Here is a 16,124-nt window from a genome sequence, read left to right as displayed (position 1 = left end):
TATTTATATTTATATTTATATTTATATTTATAAAAGCAAATATTATTAATGATAGGAAGAAGTTGTACATCTAACATGAGGGATGTTAAGTAAATCCCCATGTAATAAGGAGCTAAAGAAAGAAGAAGGATAAGAACTACATATAATCTCCCTTGAAGAAGCAGCTTCCTTAGCTAACCAATTTGTTGGTTGATTACCCTCTCTATTGATATGACTCCAAATAATGAATAAAGAAGAAAAAAGATTTAGAATCTTGTTAATCCAGATTTGAAGAAACCAAGGAATATCAACTGTATGAGTTAGAATTTGCAGCAAGGACAATGAATCCATTTCTATATGTATGTAGGAATAATTATGCAGAATAACAATTTTAATCCCCCAATAGACAGCCAATGCTTCAGTTTCAATTGCAGAAGTAGTAGAAATAAGTGATGAAAAGAACTATATGTAATGCCCTCTATAATCCCTACATAAGCCTCCAATACCCGCAACTGAAATTCTGTAACTTCCAGCCATGTTAATTTTAAGCCAAGGAGAATCCGGTTTCCTCCAAAGAACTAACTGAAATTTTGTTCTGATGATGGACCAACAGTTGTATTTTACTAAGATAGACTAGACAGTTCTTAGCAATACAATTAGCTGATGAAACTATATCCTGATGAATCCTATTATTTCGAGCCATCAAATAAACCAAAAAATAATGAAAGGAAGATAAAATTCTGCTAAAGATTTCCAATCCTGCCAACAAGCTTCAATGTTGATCCAGTGAAATACTGTTAAAGATTTTGTAGTTGCCTGAATTACAGAAGTCCATACATTTTGAGCTATAGAGCAATGAATAAATAGATGATTGATAGATTCCTCATCTCCGTGACATAAATGACATCTTGAAGGACCTCTAAAACCTTTAAGCTTTAATATATAATCCGTAGGTAAAAATTTTCGAAATAATTTCCAGCAGGAAAAAGACATAGATGGTGTGATGAATTTATTCCATATCAGATCTCCCCAGTCAGTAGTAGGCCAATTAAAAGATGAGAAGTATATATACTTAGTTAAGCTTTGATATTGAGAATTTTTGGTGATTAATTTGTCTTTCTTCGAAGGATTCGAAGGCACGGCCAGTATTTTTTTATTACTCTCCTTATTAACAATGACATTAAGCTTGGTTGAATCCCAAGCATAATTCTTCCAGCAATTAGAAACCTTTTCAATATTAGAATGTTGAGTGTAACTATCTTTCAGTGATCCATTAAATAACCAGTTATCAAACCAGAAATGAATTTGACCAACTCCAACTTCCCATATAAAAAGATCTTCAGCTTGTGCTCTGATTTTCAGAAGTTCTTTCCAATTTTTTGAATCACCAGCTTTGGGTTGAACTTGGGTTGGATATAAACCTTGAAAATATTTTCCATGCATAAATTTAGCCCAAAGATAATTCAACATTCTAAGCTTAACCCATTGTTTACAATAAAACATAAAACTCAGTTGTGGAAAGCTCTCGAAACCCAATCCTTCACTTGCAATAGGTTTACAAACTTTATCCCAATTGGTCCAATGCATCTGTTTATTGTCTTTCCCATAAAAATTGGTTAAAAATAACAGAGAACATTTTTTAGTACTTTTCTTTAACTTGATCATTTGTAGAATATAAAGAGGAAAAGTGGTCAACACACTTTTTAGAAGAGCAAGTCTTCCACCATTAGAAAGGAAGGAATTAGTCCAACAATGAATTTTGGAAGTAACCTTTTCCACAACATCATCATAATGCGAAAGTTTCCTTCTACCTTTGATAAGAGGAAAACCCAAATACTTAAGTAGATAGATAGCTTCTTTAAATCCAGTATAATAAAAAATCCAATTTCTGATATATGTGCTAACTTTTGAACTTGGTAAAAATTGACATTTAGCCTTATTAAAATTCATACCAGAAATTTCTTCAGATTCAGACAAATTCTTCATCAAGCATTTAATGGAATTTTTGCTTACATTAGAGAAAGCAATAACATCATCTGCATAGGCTAAATGACTAGCCATGCAATCGGTTCTGTGTTGGTATTGAATATGAGGATGCAATTGGTGCAAATGATTTAACATTCTAGATAAATAATCAAAAATCAAAATGAAGATATATGGAAATAATGGATCACCTTGCTTTATACCTCTTCCAGATTGAAAGAAACCATGACACTTCCAATTACCATGACACTTCCCAACCATGACACTTCCAATTAACCATAACACTGTAATGAGCATTTTTAAGCCATCTCAGTATCAAATGGCAAAAAACAGTTCGAAAACCTATGACAGGTAATACATCAAAGTTGAAGGTCCAACTGATAGAATCAAAGGCTTTAGTAAGATCAAACTTGAAAACGATATTAGACCCTCTACAAGATTTATTAATATCAATAATTAATTCTTGAGCTAGAAGAGTATTATCACTAATACATCTTCCTTTGACAAAAGCTGATTGATTCTCAGTTATTAATTCAATCAACAGAGGCTGCAATCTAGCAACAATGATTTTGCTAATAGCTTTAGAGAAAGTGCTAGTCAAACTAATAGGCCTAAAATCATGTCAGGTACTTTTCTTTCTACCTTTAGGAATTAATAAAATAGTTGTAGCAGCAAAATATTTAGGTAAATCATTACCAAAAAAGAAGCTTTGAACTGCAAAAACAACATCAACTTTAATAATATCCCAGAATTTCTTATAGAAATCCACACTATAATCATCTAGTTCTGTAGTCATATTACTATCACTTGCAAAAAAAGCTGCACAAATTTCATCTTCATCCGGTTGCTTTGTTAATTGACATTCTCTAAGTAAAGGAGGAACAATTGGGAACAAAGAAGAAAGCTGACAAGAACTAGTTCCTTGATAGGATAATAATCTTTGAAATGATCTACAACACGATCAACAATTTCCTCAGAATCTGGAAGCCATATATTAGCATCATTTTTTATCTTAAGGATACCATTAAGAGATCTTCTATACTTAATAACTGCATGATAAAATTTAGAATTTCTATCTCCATGAAGAAACCAATTATTTGAAGCTTTTTGTTGTAGATGCAGTTCTTCTTGTTTAATTGCAGTAATCAATCTTTCATTAGCCTCCAATAAAAAGTCATCACATTCCTGTCCTTCTTCAATTTGTTTCTCAAGATCAGCAACATCTCTTTCAGCCTGAATAACATTCTGATGAAGATCCCCAAAGACATTCAAATTCCAGTGCTTGAAACTTTTAGAAAGTCTCTTTTGTAATAACCAAAGCTTCTGCATAGGATCCCCATGAAAATTAGGAAGAGGAGTATTCCAATCAGTTTCCACTAATTCTTTACAGCTGGAATGATTAGACCATACATTTAAATATCTAAAAGTAGAATATTTAAAAGCTGGGATGATAGTTGGGATAATAGAGAATTTAAGGAGTAATGGGGCATGATCAAAACCAACTCTAGTTAAATGATGAACACTAGAAATATTGAACATATCTAACAAATGCTGATTTACTAGAAAATTATCCATTCTTTCATAAATGGATCCTCTTTTCCAAGTAAAAGAAGATCCTTGAAATCACAAATGATAAGATCCTTGAAATCAGATCCTTGAAATCACAAATGATAAAGATTAGTAGCCTAAATATTAGTAGTAAACCTCATCATATTATGAAGATTAGGATTACGACCTCCCTTTTTTTCACTAGGATGCAATACAATTAAAATCACCCCCAACAAGCCAACTTTTTCAAAGCTCAATCTTTTCTTCATTTTTGACTTATACAATGTAGATGAGACAAAAGCTCAATCTTTTCTTCATTAAAACATCCAACATATATAAAATTAGCAAATCCATTAAACTGCTCAAATTCAAACTGAATATGAAGAAATTGAGAATTATTTTGAAGAACGGTAAATTTCAACTCTTTTCTACAGAATAACCAAACCTTATTTGAACAATTCGACTTGAAGCAGTAATTAGGAAATTGTTTAGTAAATCTAATAAAATTAGTCTTCACCGTAGGTTCCAGAAGAACAAAGAGCCAAAATTTATGAACCCTGTTCAAATTTAAAAGCCTATTAAGGGAGCCAAGATTTGCCACCGCCCTAATATTCCAGCACAAAAACTCAATCATGGGTGTTAGCTCTCCCTCCTCTAGTCAGTCTAGAGAAAGAAGAATTTGTAGAACTTTTTTGCACAATGATATTATCTTTAGAAAGATTCTTAATTCCACAGACTTTTTTTTTTAAGATTTTTGTACAATCTAGTCATCATGTAATTCTTTCCTGGTCTCCTCCATAGCATCATCATTTGAGGTAACAAGCTCTTGTATATTGTGTTGAATATCAGGATATTGAGTAGCTACAGGAAGAGTTCCAACAGATTGATATGTTTTACTAGCAATAGCATCAACAATTTTCTGTTCAACAATAAAAGATTCAAAATTCCCACTATCATCAACATGTGATAATTGTTGAGGACATTATTCAGAAATTTCTTCTATATGTGCAGGAATTACAATAGAAGGATCAACATTAACTTGTAATGGAACAGATTGAGCTACTTGTTGCAGACCATGCTCAGACACGTCATCTACTTGTAAAGGACATTTATTAGGTTGATCAATATTAATTACTAATGGAGCAGGACATGAAAAATCATTACCAACATCTGTATGTATCATACCATTTTTAGCAGTTACTACAACTGATTTGAGATTAGGATGTAGCCGAAAACACTTATCCATGAAATCCAAACATTTTACAATGATGACTATAATTAGGCCTTTGTTCCATCACAATTGGCTGCCAGTACCCATTATGGGCAGAGCCAAGCCAAATCTCTTCAACATTAGGAAGAGTAACATCTCTTTCCATCAAAATTCTTGCCATTGAAGGTCTAGTCAAATTAAAAGTGGGCATATCAAACTTCAAAGGCCTTCCCAAGGCTGTACCAATTGCAAAAATAACCTGATGATTAAAAAACTGCAATTTAAGACTTGGTAATTTAAACCAAATGGGAGCAACATGAGATTCTTTATTAGGATCAAAATCAGTTGACCATTTAAGAATCTTCATATATGCTCCATCAATAAGAACAAACTTCTTAGAAAATAAATTAGTATAATCTTCCTCCTTGGTTAGTTGAATCATAATATGATGTCCATCAAATAGGCTTATCTTCCACCTTCCAACAAGTTTAAAATCTTCAAAGCATTTCCTTATAATTTCCATTTTTTGGATGTCCAAACTGAAATTTTCCAATTATAGTGAATTTATGAATATCAACCAAAGTAGAAAGTTCAAGAGCAGAAAATATTAAAGCAAGTTTACCTCATTTCTTTACAACTTTTTTAATGAATTGACAATCTCCTTGCCCTACAGCAGCATCATGATAAATTTGTGGAAAGACTAACTTATCTAAATAAGAAGAATTAATCGCACCATTACCAACAACATCCACATAAGTGCATTTACCAGCCAAATAATCAGAATTGAAGAATTGGTTGGATTCAACCATCAAATTCCTTATTCAACCAACTAGAAAATATCAACCACAAAGACAAGAAGAAAACCAAAGAAGAAACCAATGGAATAGCAATAGATAGCAGAAATTTGAGAAATAAACCCAAGAAGACCATCCAGCGGTGGTGAGGCTGCGGCCGGCAACGGCAAAAGCTGGAAGAAAGCGGCAATTGCAGTATCCAACGACAATGGAGACAAAAGCGGGAAAAATATATATTTTTAATATATATATATATATATATGTATATAATTTTTTAAAAGTAACATTGACCGAACCGATCTCATACATATTTTAGTTTAAATAAACGAACATGACACCCCAAGCAATGCATCTATCCTGAAGAATACCTATATTATTGGATAGTGAGGCTCAATTAAATAAAATAATGAATTTATGATAAATGTTTGGTTTGTGAAATATTTATGTTGACTGGAAAGTTCTCTTATCTAATATAAAGATTAGACATGATTTATATTACCTTGGTCTAAAAGCTTCTTATAGAGGCAAACCCCTATAGTTAATTACATCTCAAATGCTCGAAGACAGTGGACAAAACTTGCGATTTAGATCAGAAGTTTTTGTCTTTAAGAATCTCAAAGCTTAAGGTTTCAGGGTTGGACATGGAAAATCAAATTAGCTATGGATCAACATAGGAACATTTATTTTAGAAATCCAAAGGAAGAAAAGTAGAGGATGTCACGGATCCTGAGGAGAACCTTTTGGCTTCGATTTTGGAGAAGAAATTATTTTGATGTTTCATCCTTCCATTTTTATTATTTACGGCTTAAATTTACATGATACCGATTATCCAAATGGCCTAGGAGGATAGGAAGGTTTATGGCATACCGAACGATAACCTCATAGGCTAAAAAGAGTTAGAATTTATGTTGCACAACAAGGTTGTGCAAAAGTCTAAAGATAAGTTGATGATTTGCGTCAGGCTAGACGAGCTACCTCGAAGTCCTTTGGCTCATTATTTAAATCTAAAGAAAATTTATTTGATGTGGATCTATTTTGTTGTTGTAGATCGTTGTCTTCAATCTGCTTCGGTTTGGTCCAAGCTCGCTATCGATGGTTGCTTCAAGTTTAGTATTTTATGTTTTATATTTTTCTTTCAATTCTTGTTAATTCAATTAATTAAAAAATATGTGTTTTGGTTTTGTAGTAATCCATCATAAGTGAACCGACTACTGTTTTTTATCCTGAAGTTCTTGCAATTTAATGATTGTAAAAGTAAAAAGCAGTAAAAAGATTGTTGTAGAAAAATGTTGTAAAATATAAATGTGCGTATTTGGATCTCTGCTACCGCTGCAAAAGGGGTCATTACAATAGTTATAGGAAATTATTATTCACAAATTTTAAGTATTAATTTCAGGCATCATGATACTTCATAATCATAAAATGATCATTGGATCTGCTTGAACATAAAAGGCATACTTTTGATTTTTGGTTCTTTATTAGGAAGATGGATTCTTCCTATCCTTTTAGGAAAGTTTTTATAATTTAAAACCACGTCAAGTAGTTTCTTCCATTCAATTGATATGAGGCATATAGTGCTTGGAGCTTTCCTTTAATTTGGTTTTCATCATTCTTGATAGCTGACTCCGTGGAGGGGAAATAAAATTCCTGGATACAGTGAAAAGAAGAATTAAAGATATGATGAGCAAAGGTTGGACAGTAGGACCCTAAACTTGCTCTAATATCATGTAGAAAAGAAGTTGCTAGAGATGCTTGAATTGTTCATTCCTTTAAACACAAAATTACATAGAAAGGAAAAGGAAATGAATGATTACAATAATACACAACAAACTGTTCGTAATTATCTCGCCGTTTCATCCATTGATGCCAAGGAAGGAATCTGTTTGCTCTTTCTTTTGCTGTGTATGACTCCATGGGAGAGGTATTTTCTTGTGAACCATAAATCTTTGGCCTTCGATATTTCATATATATATATATATATAAATGCCCAAAGGGCTATTATATTAAAGAGAAGATACATAGAGGTTGTATGGGGGGCCTAAAAATAGGCACCCAACCCACACAGTACAACACACAAAAAAAAATTAAAAAGGGGTACATATAAAAATAAAAATAAAAACCCAAAACTGCCAAGGCGTTGAAAAAGTGAGGGTCATCCCAATCTTGTCCTGCCTCTGACTCTAGTTCTCGGAAGGGATCCAGCTAACAGATTGGTAAGGTGCGTACCATTGCCTGAAATAACTAAAGTATCATCTATAAGACTCTTGAGTTCAAGTAGATCTCCATTCTTCTTCTTCCTCCTAGAAGTGTAAATCTGTCATTTCTCATCCGTAGGATCAGTCTGATGAGGTGGTACAGCTGAAGCAGAATAATTGTCAACCGTAGTACCCACAATAGGTTCTAGTATTTGTGAAGTATGAGTTGTCTCTACACTGGATACTTTCTGAAGAAAGGGAGCTGCGAGGTTCTCCTGATTATCAATCTGAACACTGTCCTTTGTAGGTAATATTCCATCATTATTGTTTTCTATGGCGTTTGAAGGTGTCAGCATCACTTCTCTCGCAGTAACAGTATGCAGTAAAAGTAACAACAATGTCATTGGGAGGGTCCACAGGGGCAACATATATCTCATGTCTGGTAGTATCCTTCTCAGGTGGAACTAAAATGTCCAGAGCAGTGGGGTTAGACCCATCCTTATTCACGTGAACCTTAGATTTCAAATTAGGATGAAGCTTGTGACATTTATCAAGGATATTCTCAAACATCTTACAGTGGGTACATTATGGGGGTTTGTGTTCGATGACGATTTGTTGTCAATATCCATTATGGGTTGTTGTGCCCAACCAGACTTTAGTAACATTAGATAAAGTAATATCCTTTTCCACAAGTATTCTGGCTACAGATGGTCTGATGAGGTTGAAAGTAGACAAATCTAGCTTCAAAGGGTCCCCAAGGATGACTTCAACTGAGTAGAGAACCTGATAGTGAAAAAAATACAGCTTGAGACCAGGTAGACTAAACCATACCGGTACAGTGGGAGTTTCATGATTTGGGTCGAAATCAGGAGACCACTTGAGTAATTTCATTGATTTGTCTGCGATATTAAGATATTTTTTGGAAAAAATTCGGGTGTATTCTTCAGTCACTATTAGTTGAATCAACACATGTTTCCCATCCATGAGTCTCACTTTTCACTTGCCTACTAGTTTAAAATCATTAACTCTCTTTCTGATTATATTCATAGGTGGGTGTCCACACTGAAATTTTCCAGTAAGAGCAAACTTTAATTTTTTCGTCACGATAGAAATTTCTGAGTCAGAGAAAAAGATAGTTATTTTTCCACCTTTCTTACTTCCCTTTTTAACAAAATGACAATCATCTGTACAATCACAACAATCCTTATAGCTTGAGGGGAAGACCACTGCAGACTCCACCTGAGGATTACCCACCACATGTGCATATGAGGCCTTTGTCGGTTTAACTAAAGAAGAAGGAAGTGTGATCAGAGCAAGGAGATGTGTTGGCGTTCACCTGCAGCGAGACCTGCAGTGAGTTCCTGACAAGCGGAAGAAAAGAAGTTGTTGCTGCCGGGCCGGAGAGAAGCATGGGCGCAGACACAAATAGACGAAGCGTCGAAACAGAAGGAACGAAACTGTCGGGCGCAGAAGCAGGGAAAGGCACAACGTCGAAACAGGAAAGTCGTAGACCGCACGCCGACACAGACGCCAGCCAGAATCTACGACCGACGATGCCGATGCAGACACAAATGCATACCGGAGCAAGAGTTGGCAAAACGAGTTGCGGTGCCCTCTCCTTAAAGCGGTAGGATCAAATGCGACGGAAATCTCCATGGGAAATCCTAACAGAGCTCTCAACCGCAGCCGACATCGTGGTTATATATACATGCATATATATATAAAAGAATGGCCTAAGGTATTATATGAGTCTCCAGCCACCCTCATGTGCCTAACTATTCGAGAACCGCCTTCACTACCAGTGAACTGACTAGAGGGGGATTTGGACCCATGACTTGAGGGGACTTACATTCTTCAAAGAGGCTACTCTACCAACACTCCACGGCTGGCGGCATTGATATTTTGTGTGTGTGTGTGTGTATATGTGTGTGTATGTATATATATATATATATATAATATTTTTTTTTTTTTTTTCTCTCTCTCTCTCTCTCTCTCTAAAATACTTACAACTGAGACGAATGGGTAGCCACACAGACCAGCTAGTGCGTAGGTGGTGATTGGTAACGCCTCTTTCATCTGGCAATGTTAACCGTGAGGAATATATCCATTGTTGGTATGTGGATGAGTATTTTATTTTGAAAAAGAGTGGGTCATTCAATTTAAAACATGTAAGCCATTTGAGAAGCCATATATGCAAAAAATTGAAAGAGTTCGTCGAAAAAATACTCTGAATCTAGATGTTGTCCTTAATACTTTGGTGAGTTTCTCACTAAACTATTGCTTAGAACTGACTTCCATCTTTTGTTAACCTTGCACATCATATAACGCATTAATGTTATTATCTCCAATATTTTATGTTTAGTGTCTCTTTGTCCATGTCAAACGGAATACTCTTTATTTTTATATCTTTTGGGAATTTAATTTTGTTTGATGAGGGAAATAATTCATTTCAATTAATTTGATCTTTTTTCTAAATGCAATGTTTGGCGCATAAATTTTTTTCAGCTTATATCAAGGATGTGTCTGTCAAACATTGATGTCTGCAATGTGCTTTGTGTCCTGCAATATTCAACTCGTAGTGATGAAGTTGATGCTGGTGGGGATGGAACATTTATCTGTGACATGTTTTCCTTGATGTCACTATGTGCTCCATACATTAATAATGAATCAGGAGAGGAAAACAACAAGAAATGTAGACTTTCCAATCCCCATGGCATAGTTCTACATTGTTGTATTGCCTTGTCCGTCATCGCCCTCTGCTTAAAGTCAGACAGAAAATTTTCAGCATCCTATATGCTTACAGGTTCCCCAAAGAAACAAAGAATTCGTCTATCAGTGCTTGCCCGTTTATCTTCTTCTGATGATAGGACTGGAAATTCAGTTCATTGTGCATCAGCTATGCTAGCTTTATCATCAATTATTAGTCTGGAATGCTTCAGTCCTTCAAAATCATCCATCTGCGAAGTGGCGCTCGCTTTACTTCCACCCATGGCAACACTTCGCACCCATCTCAAGCTTTGGTTGGCTGATGAAATGGGAGCACAATTCGATTATAAGTGGTCACAAATCTTTTGTCATGGCCTTAGGGATGGTTGTCTTGGGTTGCTGGATGCGAGATTGAAATGTGGTGGACCTCTAGCCGTTGAACAGGCATGTTCAAGTGATATACCGCAACTTCTTCTTTCTTTGTTGGCTCATGGTCTTAAGAAAGACCCCTCAGACATAAATAAAGCTGCAAAGATTCATATTGGCCTATCACCAATGGGGCTTGTATGGACACTTTCTTCCTTGTGCCATTGCTTACCTGGGGGTGTTTTTAGGGAGACATTGTTTAGGAGAGAGAATGTGAAGCTCATAGTTGATCTAATATCTGATGCACATATCAAGTTAGTAAGATGTTGGAGAGGGTTTGGTGGAGGAACTAGTGGGGTCAGAGATCTTATGAATTCAGTGGTGGATCTCTTTGCATTTCCCTTCGTTGCTGTTCAGAGCTCACCCAGCATGCCACCAACTTCTGCATCCATTAACAGTGGCTATCTTCTGAACATTGATTCACCTGGCTGGAGAATGGGTGTTGAAAGTAGGGAAATGGTCAAGTCTATTGAGGCTAACATGTCTCATTATATACAGATTCTTCTTGAGGTAAAATATTGGAGAACCAGATATGTTTTCCTCAGGGTTGCTAAAGTAGCCTATGCTAACAGATTATTTTCTTGCTAGGCTGGTGTTCCTCGCAGTATTCTTAGATGCTTGGATTTTCTGGATTCAAAAAATCTAGCGAGGCCGGTAGCTTTTTTAGCCAAAATGGTTGCATACCGTCCCCTTGCGTTGCAGCTTGTCAGAGAAGGTTTATTGAGTTCAAACTTGGCTAGAAGATTGCTTGGCGGATCGAGCCCCAAGGAAGTTATGCTTGACTTTCTCATGATTATTTCTGATATTGCTCGGATGTCAAAGGTAACTAGTTCTCACACAATAAATTGAAGTCTTACATTCATGCTATCGATTATGAATCTGTTGAGCTAAGCACAATCAAACATAACAAAGTTTAATGTAAAGGCCCCTTAAAAAAAGGCAGTCATATAATGATTAAAAAAAAAAAGGCATTTTGTTCTCTCTGCAGCTGAATTAAAAAAAAGTAATGCCAATAAATTAAAATTAAACTTGACACTATGATCTAAGCTAAAAAAAAAGAAAGATTTACATACATGCCACCCAAAAATAAAATATAGGTGTTATATGTGCAAATATATTAGAGTTAGGTGGAATGTATGTAGAAGTCCCTTAAAAAAGGTAGCCAAATAGTGGTTAAAAAATAAAATAAAAAAAGAAATTTTCTTCTCTGCGTCTGAATTAAAAAAAAATAATGCAAATAAATTAAAAATAAACTTAACACTATGATCTAAGTTATAAAAAAAGAAAAATTTACATACATGCTACCCACAAATAAAATATAGGTGTTAGATTTGTAAATATTGAAGAGTTAGGCTGATATATGTAGAAGTCCTTTAAAAACGCAGCCAAATAATGGTTAAAATTAAAATAAGAAATTTTCTTCTCTCTAACGCTGAATTTAAAAAAAAATCCTTTACGGGAACATTGTACCTGGTTATAAAAAGTTAATGTCGCCGCAAAGTGCCTACAACCAGCATTGTCGTCACTCCATCCGACGAGAATGTCTATTTTAAAAATTCCTGGTACTTGGTCACAGAATAGGACTAGCCTTGCAACAATTTGGTGCCACAATTCTCTAGATTTTACTGGACGTTCCATCGGTGGAATGATTGACCGTTTTATTTTTCTGGCGGAATGAGACTAATGACAAGCTTCATTGCAGGACTTTTATGAATACATTGATAAGGCTTCTTTGCTTGGTCACTTGAAAGACTTTTTGTGCAGTGAGGATGCTGATTTACGTTCCAAAGCTTGCAGTGCCTTTGGAAACATGTGTCGGCATAGTGACTACTTTTATAAATCTCTTGTGAGTGTCATTTATACATCCAGAACTCTTTCAGTCCTTTCAACTGACAAATTTATTTATACGAAACTTTTTCAGGCAAAGGATGACATTGTCGAGCTCCTTATTGATCGATGTTCTGATTCAGACAAACGTACAAGAAAGTTTGCCTGTTTTGCTGTAAGCATCCTCCATGAAATAGTGCTTTTTGCATTAATTAAAAGCAAAAGGTTACGAAAGGTATTGCAAAAGAAAAGCAAAATATGAGGATGAATCTCTCGTATATCCCCCAGATCTTATTATAAGTTGTTTTAAATTTTTTAACTCTTTGCGGTGTCGTAGCCTATGTGGAAAACATTATAATCTTGTTAGAGTATTTATTTGATAACATTGGTGTCTTCATATGGAATTGCGCTAATTTCTGATTCTATTTGCTATGGAAACACTTTTTTTTCTCGTACCATACATATCTTTTACTGATTGATTCATTTATGCTATGCATTTGCTCATAGTGAATGTAACTAAAGTTAATTCCGCATTTATTTTCAGCTGGTATAGTCTTCCTATGTTTAACCAGGGCTGGTAACTAAACTACGAATCATGGTTCAACGGTTTTGTTGTTCCTCTTTAGGTTGGAAATGCTGCCTACCACAGTGATGCTCTTTATATTCAACTTAGGAGATGCATACCTCAGCTCACCAAGCTTCTGCTGTCCGGAGATGAAGATAAAACCAAAGGGAATGCAGCTGGTGCACTGAGCAATCTCGTGCGCAATTCCAACCTGCTCTGTAAAGACATTGAGAAGGAGGGAGCAATACAGGTTTGTATTCAATTTTTGTGCCACAATTGGCTTTCTTTTTCACATTGTTGGACTTCACATTTTTTATGGTCTTGGGGAAAAATTGGTGGGTCTTTCCATAGAAACATAATAAAAGCTTGTTTCACAGTTCAAGAAATCCTCGGACATATTTTTATTTTGGGATAAATACATAACACTTGAAACATTACAATATACAAATTAGTACCCATGTGATAATTTGAACTACCAAATTGATGCAATTACAAGTGTGATGATCAAGCCATTGAGAACTTGATAAAAGTGTAAAACATGGGTTCGGGTTTTATCATAAATTTTGATATTTGAGTGTAAATTTGAATATGTTTTTATACGTATGTTAATTAATTTGCTTGTTTATTGCATCAATGATGCTCCTTTTCTTAGGCATTGTTGAAGTTGGTCAGTGATTACTCCATTGTCGCCTTGAGCCCAAGCAGAAAAGAGGCAATCACCGAGTCGCCTCTAAAGATCGTACTTTTCGCGCTAGGGAAAATGTGCGACCACATGATATGCAGGCGTGTCCTTCGATCATTGAACTCGCTTCCTCTCTTCACACAACTTAAACGCTCACCTGATTCAACCATTGCTGAGTACGCCTCAATCATTCTTACCAAAGCATCTCAGGCTTGATGGGGAGGTGGTAATTTAACAGTTGTAATTTCTTTTGTTTGTCTATTTGCCATCACATGTACATATCCAACAAAATGTGCAGAACTTTCAATTTTCGTCAGTTTGCTGTTGAGTTATTCATGCTTTTGCTAGTGGTCTGCTAATTCATTACAGAGTTCATTCTTTGGATGAGTCGCAATAAACCTTGTGATGCCTCTGTGTTTTCTTAAAGCTATCCATTAGTTGAAGCTGGAATCAACTTTAGAGAAGGGAATGAAAAATCACAATTGGCTTGTTTAGTGCCTTGTTTTCAATAGTTATAGTGCTTTGATGTGAAAACTTTTTGCAACATTTAGCTCAGTCTTTTTCTTATGTTTCATGTGTATGCACTGTGGCAAGTCAATTATAATAAAGAGCCCTCTTAACAAATTTTACAAGTTAACTAACAATTGATTGAGCTAATAGGATTTAGTAGTTTGAAGTTGCAAAAAAAAAATGTTTTGAAAAATTGATATTGATCATTAGGGTGGTACTCAGCAGGATTTGTGGTATCAAAACCTTGCAAATGTGATAATTTTCCTGTCACATTTGATTAAGTGTGCTTAGTGTAAGGGTAAATTTTGATAATGGATGAAACAACCATGAACTTCTTATAGCATTCCTCGTCTGATGAGCTATTGATATGATTGTAACTTAATGACGATGAAGGAGAATTGATTTTAAATTTTTAGATGTTAGAAGAGATACAATGAGAGACGCGTATTTGGTGGGCTCTTTAGGTGTTTTCATTAATGAAGATGAAGTATGCTTCTCATGAATAGTGAGTATTTTAATTGCTTATGATTCATCTAATTACAAACCACAATCAAATTGATTTGCTTCAGTGCCATTCTGTTCGCCTTAAGTGCCGTTTCTTTTCTTTATGGTAAGATTGTGCAAGTTCCAAATTAAGTTTCATGAATACAGGTTTAATAAATATGAGCCATGAAGATCAAGGGATAAACTATCGGAGGTCAAAGGTTTGATATCCTTGGACATTTTTTAATCTGTTAGAAGGATGTTACCATAAGAGGACAACTATTAAGTCTTAAAAATTCTTATGCCAACAAAATGTTATGTTGAATGTATATCATGGGACATCAAAGACTAAGATTTCAAAAGTGCCTGCCTTAAAATATTTATGTTGCAATCAAGTAAAATTTGATTATGGTATGTTAATTTGTTAAATACCACCTCTTTGTTGACTTTTGCATTAAATTCCTAGAGCTACTTAGCATGTTATCAAATAAACATTGCATTATCAATCACCAACGTTAACAAAGGTGTTGATTGTCAGTAAGGCCTAAGCCATTATACTCGATGAAACAATGTGAAAAATGATTAGGAAACAATGCTTTATTATAGTCATGATCTACCTCAGGTTACAGCGACATCAACAATAGTAGAGATAATACATGACTCATACATGGATCATAACCAATGACAACTCTTCTATTTTGCTTAAATAACAAATTTGATTTTATGATCATTATTATTATTATTAAGTGATTGTAATCTCCTAATAAAAATATTCCGATTTCTCTGGGTGATTGAGTGTTAGTGTTCTTTTAGCCTACAATAATATTCATAGATCATGATAATTTTTAACTTTTTAAATGACTAATCTGAAAGTAAATTAAGTTTGAAAAGATAGCACCAACATGCAAGTAAATTTTAAATGGTTTTAGGAATATTTCATTGATTGAATGAGAATCATCACACTACCAAATCGAAGAAGCATAAACCTCTTAGTTCCTACACGTTGAAAGAAAATAAGGCATACTTCATTAAAAGCAATTAAAGTTCATACAATTGAAGAACAATCAAACTCGATATGAATCTTCTTTACTCCACCATAACCCTTCTCCAATGAAATCACACATCAATTCACCCTCACAAGATACAAGTAAATCTCACACCCACTCGACTCATATACACATACGCTCTCCCTAGTGACTTTTCCTTTACCGTGTTA

General features: G+C 34.8%; 1 protein-coding gene across 1 annotated transcript in view; it reads left to right on the top strand.

The window, feature by feature from the left end:
* LOC110030300 (serine/threonine-protein kinase TIO) overlaps positions 1-14,407 on the top strand; it is a 99,296-nt gene extending 84,889 nt beyond the window's left edge. Inside the window, 6 exon segments of the mRNA XM_020732944.1 lie at positions 10,215-11,351; positions 11,430-11,663; positions 12,544-12,687; positions 12,763-12,843; positions 13,295-13,483; positions 13,886-14,407. Coding sequence (XP_020588603.1) covers positions 10,215-11,351; positions 11,430-11,663; positions 12,544-12,687; positions 12,763-12,843; positions 13,295-13,483; positions 13,886-14,131 — 2,031 coding nt within the window. The 3' untranslated portion in view covers positions 14,132-14,407.
* The last annotated feature ends 1,717 nt before the right edge of the window (positions 14,408-16,124 follow it).

Source organism: Phalaenopsis equestris, unplaced genomic scaffold, assembly GCF_001263595.1.
Source record: "Phalaenopsis equestris unplaced genomic scaffold, ASM126359v1 Scaffold000694, whole genome shotgun sequence".
Taxonomy (NCBI): domain Eukaryota; kingdom Viridiplantae; phylum Streptophyta; class Magnoliopsida; order Asparagales; family Orchidaceae; genus Phalaenopsis; species Phalaenopsis equestris.
This window is presented reverse-complemented; position numbering and strand designations above follow the sequence as displayed.